The 23,859-nt window shown below is 42.4% G+C and overlaps 1 protein-coding gene and 1 long non-coding RNA gene across 2 annotated transcripts; one reads left to right on the plus strand and one right to left on the minus strand.

Annotated features, from left to right (window-relative positions):
- Positions 1-656: 656 nt before the first annotated feature.
- Positions 657-12,633, plus strand: TIMM21 (translocase of inner mitochondrial membrane 21). Its single transcript, XM_081014060.1, has 6 exons — positions 657-1,248; positions 5,592-5,654; positions 5,761-5,858; positions 6,334-6,407; positions 9,058-9,163; positions 9,256-12,633. Exons 1-6 carry the CDS (start codon positions 948-950, stop codon positions 9,346-9,348), a joined length of 735 nt encoding a protein of 244 aa, XP_080870186.1. The 5' UTR covers positions 657-947; the 3' UTR covers positions 9,349-12,633.
- On the minus strand, positions 6,635-7,667 carry LOC308481579. The gene is made up of 2 exons (XR_013988760.1): positions 7,616-7,667; positions 6,635-7,017 (listed from the first exon to the last, which is right to left on the minus strand). It is a non-coding gene; the product is annotated as an uncharacterized lncRNA (long non-coding RNA).
- Positions 12,634-23,859: the final 11,226 nt, after the last annotated feature.

A 23,859-nucleotide genomic window follows, 5' to 3' on the forward strand; every position in this document is an offset into this window, starting at 1 on the left:
GTAGAGTATCTAAGGGGCGGGTCGTGGCGAGACGAACGCGCGTAGGGCGGGGTCGCCGGTTGCCAAAATAAAGGAGAAGGCCCAGCTAGATTATTTCCTGTTGCCTGGGAGTTAAACCCCGTTGAATTCAGTAGAACTGATTTATTAGATAAATGTATAGGGTTAGGGTTAGGCTTTCCTTATGCCGGGCACAGGTTGGGGGGGGGCATTCTACCACGTGAGCGAGCTCCATCCGCAGCCCAAATACAGGTTTGCTTCTTGCACACGAAAGCTGCGCCATTCTGAGTTGACGGTAGTGCACGCGTCTTTCTCGCAGACGTCTGCACACATAATGCTTGCACACCACGAGTCTGACCTTCTCAGATGGCGGGCTAGTGCTTATTTGAAGATAGCCCTATTAAGTTTTACAGAACCTGCTTAAAGGGCAAATAATTATTTCTGAGCAATGCATGCAGCACGAACCTAACCTTTTATTTATTATGCAAACGATAAAGGGTGGACTGGTCCCGGAGCACGTACGCTCAATATAGAGACAGACGCTTTCGGGAAGGAGGAGGCTTCTCGCAATGTAGTTCTGAGCAGCGAGGCTAGGCGCGAGGCGCTTTGCATTGTGGTAGTTGTAGTACTTTACCGGAGTAGTCGGGCAGCTCTGCTACCCTGCAAACTACAGTTCCCAGAGGGCTTTGCAAACGCAATGGCGGGGCAAATAGCTGCCATCAGCGAGTGAAGGGGTCGTGTCCCCCTTGGGCTTGTTAAAAGTGCATCAACAGGTAAAAGCCCGGCGGAAAGATTTGAGTAAGATGTATCTTTCTAACGGTATGGCTATTTTGCATCAAGAGGAAACTGCGGGACGATGAATTCGATCCTTTACACAGGACGGGAGCATATTTAGTGTATGATAGACCTTGTATTTGGGGTTATAGAGTGAAGCCTTGCTTCGCCTCGCTATGCTTTCTTTCATGCGAGGAATCCCCTGCAGTGGCAAGCTCCTGGGGTCCTGCGCGAAGTGGGGGCTCCTTGCACAGCATAGGAAGGCGCTTCTAAGGACTTGCGTGTGCATCAGGCTCGGGCAAGGGTCGAGAGCCGAGCGATCCGCCCCGCGCCCTGATGCAGCATTTGCGAGCGCAAAGCGACACATCTGGACTCCCGAAGGGGCCCGGAGAGCTGGGAGAACTGAAAAGAGCGGCAGGCAAGTGTCTGTGCAAAGAGGCCAGAAAGAAGAAGCATCGTTGTCAGCTGCTCAGAAAGGTAAGGAACGGGAGGCTCCAGCAACTGCCAAGATTTCTTGGCAAGTAAAATTCGTTTCCCAAACTACTGCAGTTCTCCAACTTTTTAGGCATATCTGCATATATATAGACGTGTTTCTGTTGAGCCTAGTGGTGTTTTTTCAGTCCATAATCTGAAATATTCTACATAACTTGCACTGCTGTCCTAACCCTACTTACCTGGGAGTCAGCCGCCATTAAATTCAGCAGGACTTACATCTGAGTAGACCTAGCTAGGATTGTACTGCTCATAGAATTGTAGAGTTGGAAGGGACCACAAGGGTCATCTAGACAATTCCCTGCAAAGCAGGAATATTTTGCCCAATGTGGGGCTTGAACCCACAACCCTGAGATCAAGAGTCTCATGTTCTACTGGGATCTCAGATTATTTGGGGATTTGTTTCTGAGACAATGTTCGACAGTTGTTTGACTGGAGGCCCGTTGATGAATGGGATAGGCAGAGTGAGACTGCCTTGGGCAACTGATTTTGGCTATCATGGAAGGGCAGCAAAGTGTTATTTTCTTATTATTGTATTTTTACATTTAAGGGAGAGATGCTTGTAAGCATTCTGTCTCATATGACCCAATAACTTGATTAGCCTTGGATATCATGCACCTTGGTTTGGAACAGGGGGCACCATTTGCTGTTCTGCCTCAGGGAGCAAAGTATCTTGGGCCAACCCTGAGTGTGGTGCAATGTATTTGATTTATAATAGAGGTTGCCCAGCACTCAGATTTGTGTGGAAGTGGGATTTTCTGCTTCAGGAGTCCTTTCACCAAGCTGGCTGTGATTGCTTCCTAGTGAGAGGGTGTCTGTGCATGCTCTAAGACCATGGTGGGCTGATTGCAGTATTATGTGGTCTACATATGTTTTTTTCTGGAATCCCTGTGATCCACAAGTTTTTTTTTTTTACATTTACAAAGCTAGAGTGTGTTCCCAAGATCTCTTGACAATTAGCACACAACAAATCAAGTGATCTTGAATATGTGCTTGTGCTTCTTAACATAAGAAGTGCTTTGGTGGACCATAGCAAGGCCCACCTAGCCCAGAACTCTTTTCAAGAACCCCGGAATTATGGAATCTTCATCAGAACTTATAACTCATTAATGTACAAGATCCTATGTCAGTTATTCGTGCCATATGGATGAACAGTCCTTCTCGGGCATACAAAGCTTCCTAACCTGCTGCACCATAGCTGATAATTTTTTGCCACTGGCAAGCCAGGGAGTGATAATTTATTTACATGCTGGGTTTAGTGTCGTTGCAGCTATTTCTCTTTTCAAAAATTAAGTTATTCTGTGAAAACACCTAGACATTCAAGCAGTTGCAAGTCATTGTGGTTTGAATGCCACCAACAGCGTTCAGAACTAGTGCACAGATAATGCTTTTCAGGCATTCTGATTATTTGTTAATATGGGAAGGTGTTAATATGGGAAGGGAGTTCTAAAATGAGTGGCGAGCCTCAGGGACGGATTTAGGGGAGCGCAACTGGTTCCGTTGCAGTGGGTGCGGAGACTCAGTGCCGCAACTGTGATTTAGAATAGAGCACAAGAGGCAGGGGGTGCAAAATTTTGGCATCACACAGGGAACTGCTGAAATTTGAGACCCCAGGATCCTTCACTGGGAGCCTCCATGACTGCAGGAGGTTCCCCAGTTCATAGTGTCACTCCATGGAATGGCAATAGGGGCAGCAGTGCTAGCACACTCATCCCTACAAATACAGTGGTGCCTCGCAAGACGAAATTAATCCGTTCCGCGAGAGTCTTCGTCTAGCGGTTTTTTCGTCTTGCGAAGCAACCCTATTAGCGGCTTAACGGATTAGCGCTATTAGCGGTTTAGCGGCTATTAAAGGCTTAAAGGCTTAGCGGATTAGCTGCTAAAAGGCTATTAAAGGCTATTAAAGGCTTAGCAGATTAGATAAAGGGGGGGGGAAGCGGAAAAAAAATCTCTAGACTCGCAAGACATTTTCGTCTTGTGAAGCAAGCCCATAGGGAAATTCGTCCTGCGAAGCAACTCAAAAACGGAAAACCCTTTCGTCTAGCAGGTTTTCCGTCTTGCGAGGCATTCGTCTTGCGGGGCACCACTGTAGACTCTTGTATGCTGGATGTTCAATTAGCACCTAATTAGAATGTGTGACCCAGGGATGCAGGTGAGGCTGTGGGTTAAACCACAGAGCCTAGGACTTGCCGATCAGAAGGTCGGCAGTTCAAATACCCGCCACGGGGTGAGCTCCCATTGCTCAGTCCCAGCTCCTGCCAACCTAGCAGTTCGAAAGCACATCAAAGTGCAAGTAGATAAATAGGTACTGCTCCGGCGGGAAGGTAAACGGCGTTTCCGTGTGCTGCTCTGGTTCGCCAGAAGCAGCTTAGTCATGCTGGCCACATGACCTGGAAGCTGTACACCAGCTCCCTTGGCCAATAAAGCGAGATGAGCGCCGCAACCCCAGAGTCGGCCATGACTGGACCTAATGGTCAGGGGTCCCTTTACCTTTACCTAGAATGTGTGACAGGACTATGGCTTGGGCCTCATGAGTTCGTCAGGCAGCAATCTTATGCAGAGTTTCCTGTGCAAAGCCCTTGATTTCAAAGGACTCCATGCCTAACTCTTCACAGAACCTTCCTGTAAATATCAGTGTATTTGTTCTACCATTTAAATACATTGTGCTCACTGCATTATTTATATGTTTGGAGTTTTTAATGTTATGCATAAAGCACTTCATTGATCATTTTTACATTTTTATGGGTTTCCCATTCAACCATAAGAACAATAATCTATTTTGTAAGGCATTTCATAAAAATTAAAAGCCTGGCTGGATTTAATGAACGAAGGCATAAAATTGGCTGCTATATATGCAATTGGCTATAGCATTTTTTTTTTAAACTGTTTTGGAAGATTTCTCCACAATCTTTATTCAACTTTAGCTTAGCATGTGAAAGGTTGAGTGGTGGGAGACAATTGAAGCTGGAGACAGGCTAGAATTGGGCCCTTGACTAGTCCAAAAGGATTTGGTCCAATATTGACTAAAGTATGGCTGAAGTATTTTTAATGATTTTACAGCATGAGTACGACAGTCATAAACATGGTTGTTACTAATAACAAAAAGGAATGGATCATTGGTGTTTGAAACCAGCAGAGAATCGATGGTGAGAGAACAAGTTGCCCCCAGTGCCCCTGAGCATGAAGGCAACTCAAATTGGATCAAAAACAAATGCCGTAATCACTGTATCCACTCTAGTAATTCTCAAGTTCTGCACTGGGGCTCTCTGCTGAGCTGTGAGAGTACTTCTTGAGAATGAGAAATGAAATAATTTGTTGCTTATTTTATTAAAATATGTATACATCACTTGTCCATTGTTAAAAACTGTTTAAATAATAATTATAATAAATTAAATACGTGTTGCATAAATAATAACTCTCAATTAATACTAAAAAGCCACTGAAAGTCTTGTAAAATCTAGCCTAAATAGACCTTGTGAAAGCAAAACCTGTTCAGCTAACCTGTGGCCCTCCAAGATGTTGTGGGGCTACAATTTCCATCATCTCTTACCATTGGCTATGCAGGCTGATGCTGAGGGAAGTTGGAGTCGAACAACATATGGGGGGGGGGCACAGGTTAAACACCCTGGCTGTTCCTTGACAGCAAACAATCACTAAATTTCCCATGGAAAGAGCGGGGATGAGGACTTTAGGGGTTAGAAGAGATGTAAAATCCTTTTAATATTCCATTATTCTGAAAGCAAAAGCTGTTTTGACTCAGTCTTTTATCTTTCTCAATTTTAGAGGAAGCATTTAGGAGCTATTGGATATATGTGCGTAAGACAACAACGTAGTTTGTGGTTGTAGAATTGTAGAGTTGGAAGGGACCCTGAGGATCATCTAGTCCCCTGGAGTCCCTTCCAGCTCTATGATTCTATGTTTTTCTGCTTCAACAATATTTCATTATGTTCCTATCATTTTATGTCATTGTATTTTGTGTAAATTATTAAAAAAATTAAATAAACATTTTCTATTTACAAAAAAAAAATTATATAGCTATCTTTCTATCAGTGGGGGGGGGGGGGGGACATGGCGTAGCCAAGATTTTTGTTAGGGGGCAGAACCTCAGATTTGTATTGATTTGTATTGGTTTTTACTTACTAGGGGCAGCTGCCCCCCCCCTTGGCTACAACCATGAGGGGGACACAGGAAGGAAACAAGGTTGGAAGGGGGGCACGGTCGGAAAAAGGTTGAGAAACCTTGCTCTAACCAACAGAGCTATAGGAGACTGATAATGTATAACTACCGTTTCGTAATTTTTATTTTTTTGGTCTTGTTTTCTCTTTCAGTGAAAGAAGCTGGGCGAGATTTCACCTACTTAATAGTGGTGGTGATCGGCATCGGTGTCACAGGTTGTTGAGACAGGGGAAAACATATTCCTCACTGTTTTAATTGTTGACCACTTCAGCAGAAAGGTTCTTAGTTCACCTGCATTTTATTTTTCCTCTTCCATTTCAGGTGGTTTATTCTATGTGATCTTTAAGGAGCTGTTCTCTTCCTCCAGCCCCAGTAAAATCTATGGAGATGCCCTGGAGAAATGCAGAGCTCACCCTGAGGTTTGTTTTCAAGTCTTGAATGTTCTCCTTACCACAGAGCCCTAGCACATTACAGAGAATTCTGAGGCATCTTTTGAGGGACGGTCACTCACTTTGCATTGGGTACTGACTAGCCCATGCACCGCTGCCCTGGAAAGGCATCCTAGAACATTTCTAACATTTCCTGCTGCTGCATGCTTCAGGGAAAGATCAGTGATAGTGGGTGAGCTTTCAGTGTATCATAAGAGTTGGGTGGGGTCTTGTAGGCCATCAACTCCTAGCTGAGCCCAGGAAATCTGGCACTAGACCATTCCCAGCAGACAGCTGTGCAGCTTCTGCTTGAAGATTTCCAGAGAGAGGGAGAGAGATCACCACCTCTCTAGGTAATGTGTTGAAGAAGGTCGTATAGTATTGCTGATTAAACTGAGGGAACTGTGCACCTAGTGTTTGATAGGAGACGAACTACTAAGCACCCTATCCTGTCCTTACTGATTAGGTAATAGGTGTTTTTGGTGAACCCATAAAAGGTTACGGTGAAGCAACGCGCCGCGGGAGAAGACAACTGGTCAGGTACCTGTGAACGCATCGCTTACAGAAGCACTGGCTCTCTTTCTGCTAACATTCTCTGTGGATTTGTTACTTACTCTGTTCATCTCACTTGACACATGTCATATTCACTTGTCTTGCCAAGAAGGTAAAAGGGAAACTACCTTGGGGCCTAGGCTAGCAGCTTGAATTTGAGGCCTACAATAACCCTTGCAAATGCACCTGATAGCCAAGAAACCTTCTTAGTCACATCGATTGCCAGCATACATTTATGCTGAATAACAAGGATGCTGAAGGGACACTGGTCCATCTTACTCCCGCGTGGAGCTTTGTGTACTTATTGTACATGAATTTGACACAGATGTGCCACAGCAACACTCAGAATACTATATCCACGATTGTTACTCTTGAGGTGGGACATGATTCCTCCACCAGGCAGAAGAACTTCATTCGGGTACCAGCTGGTCATGGGAGCAGACTATGCTCATCCAACACAGTGGCTTCATTCACATGGTTTCGCATGATCCGCATGAACCTCAGGCTCATACTTCTCCTTTTCCTCCTCTTGCCTGGCTGAAAAGAAGGACTTTAGCTCCTTTTTTCAGTTAACCACAGTTGTTTGCGATGTCTGGATCTGGAATTGGAGGTAATGGTTAGTTATGAAATGATGGCTAGCTTCAACTACCCAGCTTCACAACACATGGTTTGAAGTTAGCTTGTTTACACCATCAGGCCCCCCTGCTTTTTTTTGTTGCCTTTGTACCAGTATATGTAAAACCAAGAGAAATGTTGACAGAAGAGGCTCTAGTGGCTGCATTATTTAAGATAAATGATTCATTGGATCAGCTTCACAGGAAAATGGACACGATAAATGCGAAAGTGGATGTTTCAATCATTAAAATTAACTTAAATATAGAAAGTATAAATAATACTAATACAGAAACTACCCAGAAATTGACACAGGAACCTATTTCGATACGGCAAACTGTGGAGGAGGCCAGGGAAAAAGCTGTTGTTGCTGAATGTAAAGAAACACAACTGGAGAGAAAGAGCAAGAGAGCCCCAGCCCTACAGAAGCAACTTGATGAATATAAGTTGACGCTTGCTATGACTGAACTTAAAGAAAAACAGACGAATTTGAGGATTAGAGTTCACCTTTGGTGGACATGCCCAAGGATTAAGACACTTTGGGAGATGATTCATAATGAAATGAAAAAGGTATATAAATATACCTTTTTGAAGAAACCAGAGGTCTTTCTCCTGGGCATGGTCGGCCAATTGGTGTTAAAGAAGGATAGAACTCTTTTCACGTATGTAACAATAGCAGCAAGAATACTCATTGTGAAGTACTGGAAGACACAAGATTTATCTATCCGGGAAGAATGACAGATGAAGTTGATGAACTATATGGAATTGGCAGAAACGACTGGCAGAAATCCGAGACCAGGGAGAAGAGACAGTGGAAGAAGACTGGAAAAAGTTTAAGACTATTTATAGAAATATTGTAAAAATAATGAACGTTAGAAAAATGTTGGAATGAAGTTATATGGCTTTAGTAGAAATGCTATAAGGAATTAAGTATAAATAGACTAATAGAGTATTAAAGGGAAAAATAAGATTAGAATATGTTAAGATAATTATAGGATAGAAAACAGAGGAAGATGGAAAGGAATTGCTGAAACAATTAATAGAAGTGGAATACAAAAAGGGAGGTGTGAGGAGGTCGTGGAAATAAGGGAATGAAAGTTAAGATATTGAAATTGTTTTGTGTTTTAAATGGTTTGCGTCTTATTTTGTTAATCTTATGTTTTTTCTTTTCTTTGCTTTTTCTTTTCCTTTTTTGTTTTTTCTGTTTTATTGTGTTTAAATGGTTGGAAAATCAGTAAATATTATTTTTTTAAAAATGAAGTTAGCTTGTTTAAAATTAACCATAGTGGGTGTTAGCCAGGATTTGCCCCTTCAGGTAACATAACAAACCAGGATTAACCAAAAGCAAAATCAAGTGCTTCCTAATTACTCCTCTTGGCTCTGTGGGAGGATAGGGGGTAGCATGCAAGCCTAAGGTCACTACAGCTCATTATTATCCATGTACATTATGCTAAACCATGGTTTAACATAGGAATAGCTGACATGGTGCCCTCCAGATGTTGCTGGACTCCCAACTACTACTAGCCCTAGCTAGAATGGCCATTGGTCAGGGATGATGGGAGTTGTAGTCCAGTGGCATCTGGAGTGTATCATGTTGGCTGCCCCTTGTTAGTATGTTCTCAAAGTTGCTTCACGCCTAGGATTAATCTCATTGGGTTGTGTCTAGCATTAGACATACTCAGAGTAGACCCATTGAAATTAATGGAAATGACTCATGATGTTGTTTGGTTCCGTATTTATGGCCACTATCCTGTGTGTGCATCCTTGGACTTCCTTCTGAGCAAACACGCTCAGGATCAGATGTAAATTGAGTTTTAGACCCAATTCACTTGTTTGTGGGTTAGGAAGCTTTCAGACAGGGTGGTCCAAGTGTAACCGTAACCAGACAAGTTTAATTGAATTCTGGAACTAAGACAAGATTGTCCATGTAAAGTTTTTGTTTCTTAGAATTATAGTGCATAACTATTAATTTTTCTGGCATTAACATTCAGGGCTTGCGAAACCTTTCCTCTCTTTTTTTTCTTAGCCACATTGAGTATGTAAAAGATGGACTGAAATACATGCGCCTAAAGTTTTACATTGAGGGCTCAGAAAAAGGAAAGCAGGGAACAGTTCATCTGGAAGTGAAAGAGGTATGACAGCCTCGGTGACCTACATCAACCATAATCTTAATGCTTAGGTTAGTGTGTACAAAGAAATTAATTCCCACCCCCTCTCTTTGCAGAATCCAGAAAGTGGAAAATACGAGTATCGTTATATATTTGTGGATATTGAGGTCTACCCTAGAAGAACCATAATAGTTGAAGACAACAGATAAACAACTGAAGTGACCTTTCATTGCAGTTCGTGATACTGTAGTTTACAAAAATGGGAGTAATGAAGTAAAAGTTGGCTGAAAGGTCATTTTGCATCCTCACAACATACCCGTGTGAAGGCAGTGGAGCCACTGAGCTTATGTGTAATTCTGCTGGGTAAATACTGGAAGTAGGTAATCATTGTTGTTAATAGAAAACGCAAACTGGGTTGACGCAGTTAATATAAACTGGCAGCCAGCTGTGGCAGCGGCAAATATGATTTAGCAAAGATTGTTCATTGTGAATCACAGTTTTATACACGCAGTCTTCTCAGGATGAATTTCCTTTGGATTTGGATTTCATGCAAGTGCTTCAATAAAGAATACATACAAAACATACAGAATATCTTTGTCCTTTCGTGCACACAGTTCACGTACATAAAAAGGTGTGTGGCTTCTGTTTCTGGATTGTTTACAGACTGTAAGGCAGAATGTCACAGATTATAAATCGTTTCCTAGTAGGATCTAGGGCTCCTCTGAATGTTCTACTTTGAATCTTGGGGTTGAAAGGAATACCCCTCTGTTGTGAAAAATGTTGCCTTTTTTCAGGCATGGACGCTGCTGTAGTTTGGTTTCTTTGCCGTCACATTGCTTCCACTCCCACCCCCCCTTTTTTATTGCTGCATCATCTTCCTCAATCACATCAGCACTACCGTTAGGTCAGGTATCATTTAATAGTCAGGCTGACATCAGAACTATCTGTAGCCAACTAGATTTCATTGGCTCTTGGATTGGTTGTGATCACAGTCAGTCAGGGAACACATAGTGCACAGGATGACATCACAGCTCGATGCAGTCAGTTGGACTTGGCTTATATGCTGATGTCACTGAGAGGAAGAGCCAGAACACGTTCACCCATTCTTAATGCAGCCTCCAAATAAACCCCACATGTTTTGATATGGCTGAAAATGTTAGCAAAAACCATTCCAAACTTCAGCTCAGCCCTAGCAGGGTCTGTTCTGTTCTCCTTTCCTTTGAAAGCTGGGGAACACTTTGCAGTATCCAACAAACTTGGTATGTTTCTCTGTTTGGCTAAAGGTAAATAATATTGCCATCTAGTGGGCTTTTTGACAGATTGCATCACATAAGCCTTTTCTAGCTCATCGTTCATTTAACATAAAATCCACTGTAATACAAGTATTCATCAAATCTTGATAGTGAATGAGTTGAGTTTCTGACCAACTAGGGTGATATCCGTCTCAGTCATTAGGTATCACCCTTTGATTTTTATAATAGCATTCAAATCACATGCCATTCAGGTTTATGCTTTGAAATATGTAATGCTATATAATACCATAAGGTTCTATGGATTAAATTCCCCATTTTGTTAATTGAATGAAGTCAGTAGGCATGACTTAATGCCTATTGACCATGCTGAGAAGACTCAGATGCATACAATAAAATGTCAACAGTTTAGAATACTAGATCATCTTTATAACGCTACAAACTCCATTGAATTTTGCCTGCACATATCCCCTTCTTGTTGTGTTTTCCAAATTTAAGCTGCACATTAACTAATATAATTGCTGTTTGTTCTACCTTGCCTGATGTCTCACTTACAAAGGCGGTGAAACCCTGTGGATGCTAGAAATGGATATCAGTGTTGGTGGTGGAAGATTGCCCAGGACTCTCATGTAAACTGTTCTTCCTTTTTCTGCTATGTTGAAATGAGCTTGCAGAGCTGTCTTCTGTTTGGACACTGGCTGCACTTGGACACACCTAGCTTTACCAAGATGACACTATTTCTACCAACGCGACTCAGTAAACACGCAAATCAGCCCAGTTCCTATAGGAAAATAAAATGGGCTTGCACTATAAGACATCATTCCACATGCCAGGCTCACAGAGCACTTACTTGCAAGCATGGCGCATAGAAATAAGAACTATAGCTTCTAGGGTTGGAAGTAAACTGCAATGAACACAAGTCAGACACCTAGGAAGATAACTCAGTTGGTAGAACATGAGCCGCTTAATCCCAAAGTCACATGGGTTTGAGCCCCGCATTGGGCAAAAGATCCCTGCATTGTAGGGGGTTAGACTACATGACTCTCATGGTCCCTTAATTCTACAGTTCTATGATTCTATACTTATTGTAAACATGCATAGGGTTGCAATGTCGAGTACAGAGCCAGCCACTGGGTTAGATCCAGATAACCAGCAGATGGAACTCTGCTCATGGGGTGCTGTTCAGGGGGAAAGGGGAGGTAGGTTTTTGTTTTGTTTTTTGCCAATTCCCTCTGTGTCCCTAAAAACCTCCTGTAGCAAGTCAGCGGATCCTCTGGAACAAGATGGGAGGTGGAATTAGAAGCCGAAGGGGGAAGCAGTGAACATCATCTCTCCCCCTTTCTTCCTCTAGCAGGAACCTCCATTGGATCTGAGTGCCTTCCAAGAACAGAAGAGCAAATATGAATCCAATTCTTCTTCCTGTCTCTTTGTTATTAAGACCAACAGTCTCTATGGGTTCTCCAAAAGCATGGATAAATTGGATATTTTATGTTGTCACAGTTTTAAAAAAATTAAATACTTGCACTGAAGAAATACATGGGGGCGGGGCAGTGCCTTTCCAGAAGTTAACTCCCAGTATTTTAAAGACTAGTTAGTCCAATAAAAGGCATGGCCCGGTCTTTCCTTGCTCTGTAGCTTCCATTCCATAGGGACCAGCCCAGTGCTGAGATGCTGATCTACTTTCATCATAGTGATAAACGGCCAGTTCTGCAGCTGACATCAATTAGCTGCTAAAACTTGCTGGGAGCCTGGTTTAAAGTAAGTATAATTTATATACCTGCAAGATGAATTTGAGGCACCACCTAGAAAAGTTAAAGATACTGTTGAACGCCAACCCAATTTCCAAGCAGTACTGGGAAGTTTCTGCCTCTGCGCATGGGTCTGGGAATGTTCTGATCAGTTCCCATTGAGTTCATGAAACAGTGTACCTTGACCTGTTCTTAATGCATTGTTGACCACATCTACGGAACGCGATGGTTATGTTCTTTCAAGTCATGCAATATCAATCATTAAGTAATTGTTTATTATCAATCACTAGTTAATAGTTTAATAAGGAGATTTCACGCCTGTCCAATTCTGTGTTCCCTTTCCCACCCTTTAATCTATTGATGATTAATACCTATATTCAACCCTTGCATTGTATTCATGTTAACCAATCAGCAACAAGCACATATGTGGAAATGCTGTAATATTCAATAAAAGGGACTCTCCGAGACATGCTCGGGAGATGCCTCCCGTATGACACCTTGCCATTCGTCTGTCGCTTATTTCAACCCAACAGGGTTCCAGGCGTTTACCCAGGGTTTGTGTTTCCTTCAGAACGAAGCACAGCAGAGACTGGGGTGTCCTTATGATATACAAATTATTTACACATATATACAACCTGAGTCTACAATTGGGGGGGGGGGGTTCCACAGCATTAATACTCCCAAGAGGGTCTTGTTTCTCTCATAGCCTTGTTTCTCTCTGCCTTCCCAGCCTTCCTTGCTTCTACCTCTAACTCACATAACTCATCTCTCAACTCTGGCATTTATCTTTTTAACTACCAGCGAGTTGAGGGACAGTGGGGCCCCCTCTATTTGATATCTGGCACAGAGCCACTTTCTTTGTTACCTTAATAAATCATTTAGAGGACCAAGAAGCTAGCCTGGCTGTTCCAGGAAACTGGATTTTAGATTTTAACATTTGCTGGACCCAGGAATTAGAAGGGTCTCGGCACACAGCCTACTCCCCCTCCCCCCAACTCATAACAATATAGTGCTGTGTATTATATATTTATACAGCCTGATGACTGCCTTGTCCCTTTGCATGAGAAAGTGAGCTAGAAATCACAGCAGCTGTAATTCTTTCCTGCTTTGTGTGTCATCTTTCTGTAATATGCCTGCACTAGCACAATGGGGAACTCAATGGGGAACTTTTGCTTTCCCCCTGCTTTGACAGGGCAGGTTGCTGGTTGCAGAGTTAATTTATCAGAATAAAGCACAGGCGAGCTGGCTTCTGCACAAGATTCTGAGATTGATTTTGAGGCTGAATTAAGCTTTCCCCTTCATTGCCTATTGACTGGATGTCCAGCAATACATTATATGTCCTGATCAAGCATGCGGGATCAGGGCGCACAATGGCTTGCTAATTTGCAGACAATCTATGGCAGTATAAATGGAACTGAAGGGCACATCAAAAAGAAATCGGCTTGCTAAATGTAAAATACCATGCTCGGTGAAGAACCTAAGTTTATCACCAGCCAATTTGTGTCAATATACTCAAGGACCTGCTGCTTTGGCTAGCGAGTTCAAAAGAGCGGGCAGAGATTCCTAGTCTAAGCCTTTGCCATGATGGTACAATATAGATACGTTGGACTACAACTCCCATCAACCCTAGCCAGCGCAATTTAAAATACAACACTGGAAACAACTTAAAATCACAGAATAGGGTGGCTCCTAAAAATACATATCTCAAGTGTCAAAGACCAGGGATGGAACCTTTCTTTCAGAGATTTGGGGATTTTTTCGGTCATTTAGGGATTGGAACACTAACATGAGCACTCACTTTGATTAGTTTGGTCTTTCCCACAGAGTCTCATCCCTATGCTTCCACCATTCACACACAACCTTCACCTGCACTGAATTATATAGAGAGTGGAAACACCCTCAGTGTCGCACCAGCGCATGAATTCTGCCTCAGCGCTGATATAGTCTGGTCTGGATTGTTTGAATCTGCTATTTCAAATAGACATTCATTCTAAAGTGCTTTCATTCTGCAATAGACTGTATAAAAATTGGCAGTCAAGCAATGTTTCTGAGATTGGTTTGAAGGATGCAAATCATCCTCCCTCATATTCATTTGTGGTGCCAGATGGATGCCATTTTGGACAGAAGTTGTGCTGTAATGCCAAGCTGTGACAATCAAACTCGGTTCCAGGGGACAGTTTCCAATGTGGTTTTATCCATTCATAAACTGAGAAAAGCTGCTGTCCTGCCAATCCCAGCATGTATTACTAACTCTACTAATGTGTGATGTGATCTAATAAGTATAATAAACTATTTAATTGCCAAACCAGCTTCCAGAAAACCCTTCATGGTATGCCCCTCTAGCACAAGAGTTAACTAGTTTCATTTTGTGGGCATCTGTTTTACATAAACTTTATGTGCCTGATTAAAAAAAGAAGAACACAAACAGCAGCATTTTGTTGTAATAGAACAGAATAGATGTAGTCTGCAAAAAATTGTGGTTGGGTTAGTAACAGATGGTTCCACTTCATATCCTCAATAATGCAAGATCACTGCGTTTGAGCAACAGTTTTTTCAGAGGGTCAGATTATGACAACAATAATGCAATTTACCTAGCCTGAGTGCAAGCGCGCACACACACACGGGATCCTCCAATCCCCTGTGCCACCAAGGTCATCTGAGAATCGCTGGTATCATATAACATTGCACAATGTGTTGTACTGGCTTGCCCAGTAAATAACATACAGCAGATAATACGTAACTGCTGTAAAACTGTTAATAAATTCACATTGCAGATAATGGCTTGGATCCTAAGCTTTGGGTCTGTGAATGGGAAGAGTGCCTGTTAATTGAATAAGAGGTCTACACACGGAAGGGGTCCTTCTATGAGCATAACTCGCCTTCTGTGAATGGAAACTCCTGTTCACAGAGTAAAATCTTTGGATCTAAGCCAGTGTGTTTTTGCTCTCACATCACTTTATCTTTCGCTTAAATATTATCCCCAGTCAGAATGGTGAGAAATGCAGAAAAAGATGGATCATTAAAATTTAGTTGTGGCATAGTAACTATATCTTATGCTACAAGAATGGAAATATACATCACCCACCTCTGCCATTTACCCATCAAACGACCAAAAGCCTCCTCTTACATCTGCAACTTCTAAAGTATCCTCTTCTTGGGAGGGAGACTTCTCCCGTTTGGTTCTTGCCTTTTTCCCTTTCCCATCCTCTTGTAAGGGAGGGGGGTATGAGGTTGTGCTCCCCCCCCACCTTTTCCTTATCAAAATTCCAACTGTTCATCTGTCTTTACACCCTCAAGCTCTCATAACATGAAAAACAGGCATCTTTTAACCAAATGCCATGTGACGGTGTCATATTTGATGTAGAACCCTGATTTTCCAGGGTTCTACAGCACATAGAAGACTCCATTCAGGATGAAACTAGCATGCTTGTGCACATTCCCTAACACATAGGTTTATTTAACCAGGATTCTGAATGCCTGAATAGGGCTATCTAGTGATGGGCATATGTAGTTTTTATTAGCAACAGATTGTTGTTGTTGTTGTTTAGTCATTTAGTCGTGTCCGACTCTTCATGACCCCATGGACCAAAGCACGCCAGGCACTCCTATCTTCCACTGCCTCCCGCAGTTTGGTCAAACTCATGCTGGTAGCTTCAAGAACACTGTCCAACCATCTCATCCTCTGTCGTCCCCTTCTCCTTGTGCCCTCCATCTTTCCCAACATCAGGGTCTTTTCCAGGGAGTCTTCTCTTCTCATGAGGTGGCCAAAGTATTGGAGCCTCAGCTTCAGGATCTGTCCTTCCAGTGAGCACTCAGGGCTGATTTCCTTAAGAATGGATAGGTTTGATCTTCCTCCTGTCCATGGGACTCTCAAGAGTCTCCTCCAGCACCATAATTCAAAAGCATCAATTCTTCGACGAGCAGCCTTCTTTATGGTCCAGCTGTCACTTCCATACATCACTACTGGGAAAACCATAGCTTTAACTAAATGGAACTTTGTTGGCAAGGTGATGTCTCTGTTTTTTAAGATGCTGCAACAGATTGAGGAACAGGTAAATCCATTCACAAATCCTTCTCCCCCACTGTGGCTGCAGCATCCTTCACACCAACGTGAATAGAGCTGCTTTGGCACAAGTGAGGGAGGCTTTGCACAAGCCTCTTCTTCCACTTAACACCCACTCCTGGTGCATGATGTTCAGGCAAGCCAAACCATTCAGCTTAGTAAGGAGACTGCTGTAGCACTCTAGCGTATGATAAAGTATATACAGTCAGTCCCATCATCTATTATTTAGGCTTTACTAAACTCTCATACTAAATCTTTTGTTGTTTTAGAATTTATAGCCTGCCTGTAGAAGCTCAGGCAATCTCAAACAGCAAGCTACAAGAGGAATAAAGAGCAATATTTTGCTTCTTCATAGCCCCTCTGTTGTGTAGATGTGGATTACTTCTGCACTTGAATGGTATCCAGAACTATAGAATTCCTTCCCAACACCACCAACAAAATCCTCAGTCTCAACATCCTTTTGTTTTTTTATTTTCCTTGCCAACTTGGAGCAATCTTCTCAACCTTTATAAAGATTCAGGATGGCTGCTAGCAAGCCAAGGGAAGGGGAACAGAATAAATCTCAACCGGTAACAAAAAAGCTATGTGCTAGCCACAATTTTTTTCTCCATTTGATTGATAGGAGTCATTTAGGCTAGGAAACATATTTCACTGTTCTGACCACAGAGTTTATAGCACGTTTCTTTTACCAGAAGGGCAATGCTGATGGTCTGTCAGAACTCCTGCTAAGGAAAGTCCATCATATATCTAAAGCATCCCATCTAAGGTGAATTTCAACAGTTCCATCTGGAGTTTCTTCCGCAAGAGGATTAATCATAACAGATCCTTTCAGGACACGGTGTGCCCTAGTTAATTTTATTTTCCATTTGGAACAGCATGTTGTGAGGAGACCTATTGATAGAGTCATTAATCTCTGAAGTGGTTTAGTTTAGACTCAAATTCTTCATGTGCTGTGGTTCTATTTTCACTTAAGAATCCTTCAACTGATTCTTGTAACCAAACACTGCCTCCTTATTCTAGAATAATTACTTCTCTCTCTCATACTATGCAAGGCAAGGCAAATAGACATTTGTGCCAAATATAAATGTTAAAGTTGACCATACAAAGTACCTTCTGGCCACAGAAATCTATGTCATAAACAATTTCATTAAAATATGGTAAACTCCTGGTGTCATTGATCAGCACTCTGCCACAGAGTTTACAAAAGTATGTTAATAAAAAAATCTGCTTAAGGTGAGTCTATCTTCACTGCAGCCTTGAATTTAATTATTTTCTATATATATATTAGTGGGAATTAAAAAGTGCCTAGGTGTGCTCTTTCTCTTCATTGAGTCAGGCTGCTATTACCACTCCAGAACTCAAGAATTCTTGTCACATTTTCATTTTATCCCTCGATGTCTGAAATAGCTCAGTATGTGTGCGTTGTGCATGCATGTATATTTCCTCCTTGAATGGTATGTCGTGTGTGTGTACCCATATATAATTTGAGCAACTGCGTGACTGAGGTGCACCCATATTCTTCCCAATGTTTAATGTCATGTGCCAAAAGGGGGCCAGTAATAGAGGGAGGAGGACACTGATATGGAATGATGTATCTGCCATGTTTGTGAACCATGAAATCGCTGTGTTGTGAGCTTTGGTTGGCTAAGTTCATAGGCATTTATAGATGCAATAACACAAATTCAGTGGGGCGGGGGGCTCCTGTAATGAAAGACGAAAAATAGAAAATTGGTCTGGAAAGGACACTGCAGAACTTTGGTCCAAACAAGTAAGAAGCTTTCAAGAGGTACCTTGGGCTGTATAAGACGGAGAGCTGGAATGTACACAGTAGGAAGCTGTCTTGGTCCATTTAGCTCAGTATTATCTGCATTGACTTTTACAGCAGCTTTCACAGGTATCTAGTCCTACCTGAAGATGCCTAGGACCAGTTGTGAAGTTGCATGCTCCAGCACCGGGGGGGGGGGGGGGCGGAGCGCAGGCAGGGGCGTGGCTGGCACACATCCCGGGGGCGTGGCACCCGGCGCTGTGGGGGGGTGCGCAGCGCGTGTCGGGGGGTGGCCACGATGGTACCCCCCCTCCCCGATGGTGCCGGGGCAGTGGCCCCCCTGCCCCCCCATTCCTCTGCCAGTGCCTAAGACTGAACCTGGGAACCTGCTGAAAGTTGCTACACATGACCCTGTTTCATAGATGAAAGTCTTACTGTTAGCTGAGTGACACTCTTGGGTACAACACAGATATATTATGACTGAGTGAGATCCAGCTGCTCAGCCTTTCTCTCTTGCCTTGGAGGACAAAACCAGTCCTGTGGGCAGGAAACTCAGATACCACTTTTATTTTGAGAACTTTTTGTGAGTCACTTCAGAGCCTCTCATGCCTAATAAGAGTATAAATATCATTTTTTAAAAAAAATGTATGTATGTACGTGTTTGTTTTACACACACTCTCCCACAATGAGAGGACACTGAATCTTTTCCCTGAAATGTCTTGAAATTCAAAAGAATTTCTGATGGGACACAGGTACAGAAAATCCCAGTTGTGCAGGTGGCTCTGGGTCTTTGGTCCTAGATTTCCAGACCCGAATAATATTAATTGTTAAGAGGGAAGATGCCATCCTTATAGCTTCATTTAAAAGTCAAGCATGATTTTAATTACCGCTGACATTTAGACAAGAAAATTGTTTAAATATTTAATGATGGAATGAGGCATTCAAATAACTTTCATTATTTGCAGATTAAAAATTCACAAGGATCCTCCGCACTTTTATCTTTATTGAATGTATTTGTTGTAAACATTATGTATTTTCATAAACATTTAATGAGGACTAACTGTTAGAAATGCAAAACTCTTTCTCCCCTTCATTCTTCATGTGCAGTGACTCCAACACAGCATATGCTCATGCAAATGTTTGCATAACAAATTAATCGGAAAGGATTTAGGCGGGGAAAGATGTTGAATGCAAGCCTGATGAAGAGGCCTGTGAAACTCAGCAGTTTGCATTCTCGTGGACAGACACTTGGAGTGACAGAATAGCTGGTCCAGCTAAAGCAGTGATGTGGAACCTGTAGCCCTCAATTGCATTTTTCTCTACCGATCAGAAAAACAGACCATTTTAAAATAAGGAACACAATATTTTTGCTTATGTATAATCCTAATAGACAGTTGACTACATAATCCACAACAGATATAAACAACAGAATAATGCACATACAGTGGTACCTCAGGTTACATACGCTTCAGGTTACATACGCTTCAGGTTACAGACTCCGCTAACCCAGAAATAGTGCTTCAGGTTAAGAACTTTGCTTCAGAATGAGAACAGAAATCGTGCTCCGGTGGCACAGCGGCAGCAGGAGGCCCCATTAGCTAAAGTGGTGCTTCAGGTTAAGAACAGTTTCAGGTTAAGAACAGACCTCCGGAACGAATTAAGTACTTAACCCGAGGTACCACTGTAATAGGAAACGGCCTTATACTGTCAGACCGTTGTTCCATCTGCCTAGAACAGGGATGGGTGGACATGGTCCAGAAGACGTATCCTGGGCAAGAAGCATGTTTATCTGACCCCACTAATCCTACCAGATCTCAGCTATGTTGTGCTAAAACATTTTGCCCAGTTTCAGCTGTGAAGATAAAAAGCAAGGCATCTCTGTGGATATTTTATACAGATGTTATTGGATTGCTTACTCGTGCATGTGGCAGAAAGCTAGAAGATCACGGCTGGTCTGTATCAGGTGTGGAGAGTCCTCTCCCCCTCCGGTAGCATCAAAGGAAAGAATAACAAGCAGTTTGTATGTTATAGTCCTTTTTATTCAGTCATCTGGTTGCACGACAAGAATCCATGTCTCCACACAAAGAGAGACATTGGCTACTCTGAGCCCCGCCTCTCCATCCCCAACAACATCCTGAGTGCCAGCAGGAAGTCCCAGGAGTCCCACCCCTCTGCCTCCTCTGTTCTAGGATGTGGAGGGACAGAGGGGCCCGTAGAGATGGAGGATCCCCTATACTCTCCAGGGAGGTCTCTGCTGGTTGCGCTCTCCCCTCCCCCTCTCCCTCCACTATCTTGTAACTAGGCAATTCCTCCTCGAAAGATATAGCATCTCTCTCACACTTTCTCCTCCTAAAACTGCTGTAGACAAGGGGAGTGAAACTTCCCCCTCCTCCTCTTCGGATAGAAGCTGATGAGACTGAGTGTACACTTCCCAGTCTTCCTGTTCCAACCATTCGCTGACAGTCTGCCTATTTTAAGAAAGTACATTTGTTCTTCTGTCTTCCCGATCAATTGATTTGTACTACCAAGGCTTCATCTTCATTGCTAGGCGGTGGCCAACTTTATTACAGAACCACACCACACATGAGCAAGCTGAATAATCCCAGCACTTAGGACAGAAGATGTAGTAAGCCCCTGAGGACACAGAAATTGGCTCTCTATACTGCAGCAATTAATCTAGACCATTTCCCGATCTTCATATTAAATAAGAGGCTACCATGCTGGCACTGCTGTCTGAAAACCCTGGCTACTAAGAACTATTGTGCAATCACAATTTCTTTGCCAAAAAAGCTGAAGGAAATCTTGGTTGCCATTTGTTGTGGTTTCTTTCCCTTCATTTTCTATTTCTCCATAAACATAATCTGGAATAGTATTTTGGGACCAATCTGGTTTGTAACGAGAAATCTTTCTTTCACACTTTTAAGGGAGAATGTTGCCATTTTACAACTAAGCCATCAAAATATAACAGATTGGGGGACACTTTCATTTTAGTTAATGAGCATTTTAACAGGGTCCATTTTTAAGCATCATTATGCTCTGAGTTGTATGAATGCAAAGAATAGAGAGGAGGAAAATGGCTCTGGGTTTCTCAGAACTGGAGATCAGCAACAAATTAAACCATCCCAACACATCCCAAGAGAACTGATCTGTAGCACAGCCCTATATTTCTCTGTTATTATGAAATATAATGTGATGAACTCTGCTCTTATTTTTAAAAATTGTGTAGAGGGGAAATGAGCTTTCCCCTCTACACAACATTTTTCTGTCTTAGATGTAAGTCATTGCACTTCCAAAATAAATACTACTGTCACACATTAATTTATAATCTTCAGTTAAATATTTAGTCAGGAGAGGGCGCTCATTGTTATGTTAAAATGTGAGCTGTAATTATAACAAAGGGGTGGAATTGGCTGCATTCATGTGTTTCTGTTTGTTGTTTTTTAAGCAAGAGGGAGAGGATGGTTTGTTTTATTTCTCAGAACAAAACCTATAGAAACTGGGGTCATATAATGTCTCCTGTAATACTAATAATCACTACAATAAAGCTTTTCTAGGATAATTCCTATTGCAAGAACAGTGAAGCCAGGGTGTCTTCTTCTTCTTAAAAAATTCAATTTGTATGTTAATGGTTTTTTTCTCAAGACTGCAAAGATATATATATTTTCCTGTGTCGATCGTGTCCTCTAAAGTAAACTTACTGTGTTATGCTAATGATATGGTGCTGCTGTCCTTGGCTGAGACAGGATTGAGATAGCTTTTGGAAATACTAGCAAAATATTGTTGCGCAACACCCCAGTCTCTGAGCAGTAGAAGATTCCAGGTGTTCCAGATGCTGAGCCAGGCTTCCTTTTCCTCAGAATGAGGACAGTGGAGACTGTAGTGTCCTTATGATATATTTATGGTATATGGTATATTTACACATACACTGGTAACTCGGGTTACATACGCTTCAGGTTACAGACTCCGCTAACCCAGAAATAGTACCTTGGGTTAAGAACTTTGCTTCAGGATGAAAACAGAAATTGCAGTGGGAGGCCCTATTAGCTAAAGTGGTGCTTCAGGTTAAGAACAGTTTCAGGTTAAGAACAGACCTCCGGAACAAATTAAGTACGTAACCAGAGGTACCACTGTATATACAACCTGAGACTATAAGAGAAGGGCTCACAGCATTAACACCCCAAGAGGGTCTTGTTTCTCCCATAGCCACAGTCTTGGAATCAGGCAGAAATCAAGCATGGCGTTGATCCTTTGCTTTCACAGCCTTGCTTCCAGCTTTTACCTTATACACAAAGAGCTCTGGCTTTTGTCTTTCTAACTACCAGCAAGTTGATGGAGGGGAGGCACCCATTTGCTGTCTGGCATAGAGCCATTTCCTTTGTTACCTTAACGGGCCCCCCAAAAGCACTTTTTCAGGCTGCAATGTCTCACAGGTCACGTGACTCGCAGGGGAGTATGCCCCCCGCCTACCGGAAAATGGTATCCTGGTTTTTTGCCTCGACATACTGGATCGTATGCTATTTCAGCTGAGGAGGATGACAGAGGTTGTTTGGCAATGACTGAGAAGCACTGTGTACTTGAAAATATCGTGGGGGGAATCAAGCCAACTGTGCACGTGTTGTTTAAATATCTGTCTTATTAGTCAGCGTCTACAAAAGTAAATAAACCTCCAGGCAACTTACAACAGAGGCCAAAACAAAAGCCAAGAATGCAAGAAGCAAGCATGGGGGACAGTGGCTGGAAGAGAGCGAGTAGAGAGAGGTTCTGGTACTAGTTAGCATGAAGACTCCAGCTACCTCCAAGAGGCTGTTGTTTCTGGGAGGCATTTTCCTCTGGACTAGGCTCCACTGAGTCTGTAGAGACCATCAACTTGCATGGCTGTAGCTGCTCAGGGAAGTCCCCAAACCAGCCCACTTTGCCTTGGTGCTAGAGGGAGGGAGGATATAAAGGTCAGCCTGATGGGGATGCTGTCAGTGGTGGCGATCCCAGTCTTTTTGGGTTGTTTCTTTGTGATGCAACAAGCCTTGCCTTATTTTAATGTTTTGTGGGCATGGTTTTTTGTGGGGCGTTGTTTGTCTGTCTCTCTTGGGGCGGGGAGGTGTTATATTTTTCTTCAGGCCATTTCTGGGGTTTGACATATTTTCATACCCAAAACAAATTATGTAAATATTACCTCGGCTGAGGAAAGTTAGGTGCATGGAAGCTTTAAGTCCTAAGAGAGACCACAATCTTCTCAGTGCCTTTGGACCACCACAGTTCAAAAAAGATGCTAAAAGTACCTCATGAGTTAACATTTCCATACCTCTTTTGAAATCTTTGAAAGATTTAGGAAGATTTAGGTTTAGGAAGACAGGAGTGCCTGGCGTGCTCTGGTCCATGGGGTCACGAAGAATCGGACACGACTAAACAACAACAACAACAAGGTACCCTGGAAGCATGGCACATGCAAATTTTAAAATTAACAAATTCCATATTGACCTAAAGGAGATTGCCCCATTTCAGAGATATCTGTGTGGCAATATCTGCCCCTGTACTATGGAATGCCCTTCAATACGTGAAGCAGTAACCATCAGTTGCTTCAGATGTCTTGTAGAGACATATCAGGATCCAGAAGACTGAACCCTGTTTTTATTTATTTGAATTCTCTGGATTCCTGCTTTTATATGCTTTTATACTAGTTTTACTGGTTTTGCATTTTATGCTTGTTTTAATGACATTGTTTATTGTATTCATGTTCGACACCACTTACAGATTTATAAAATATTAAGCGGTATAGAAGTGCTTTAAAATAAACCTATTTATTTGAGAAGTATTCAAGGAATATAGGATAGCTCATTGTTACTTCCTAGAAATACTATGCAGAAACATTACTGGTTTTAAAAGTAGCTAGATTTTTT

Source organism: Podarcis pityusensis (genome assembly GCF_964106645.2).
Source record: "Podarcis pityusensis genome assembly, chromosome: 7".
NCBI lineage: Eukaryota > Metazoa > Chordata > Lepidosauria > Squamata > Lacertidae > Podarcis > Podarcis pityusensis.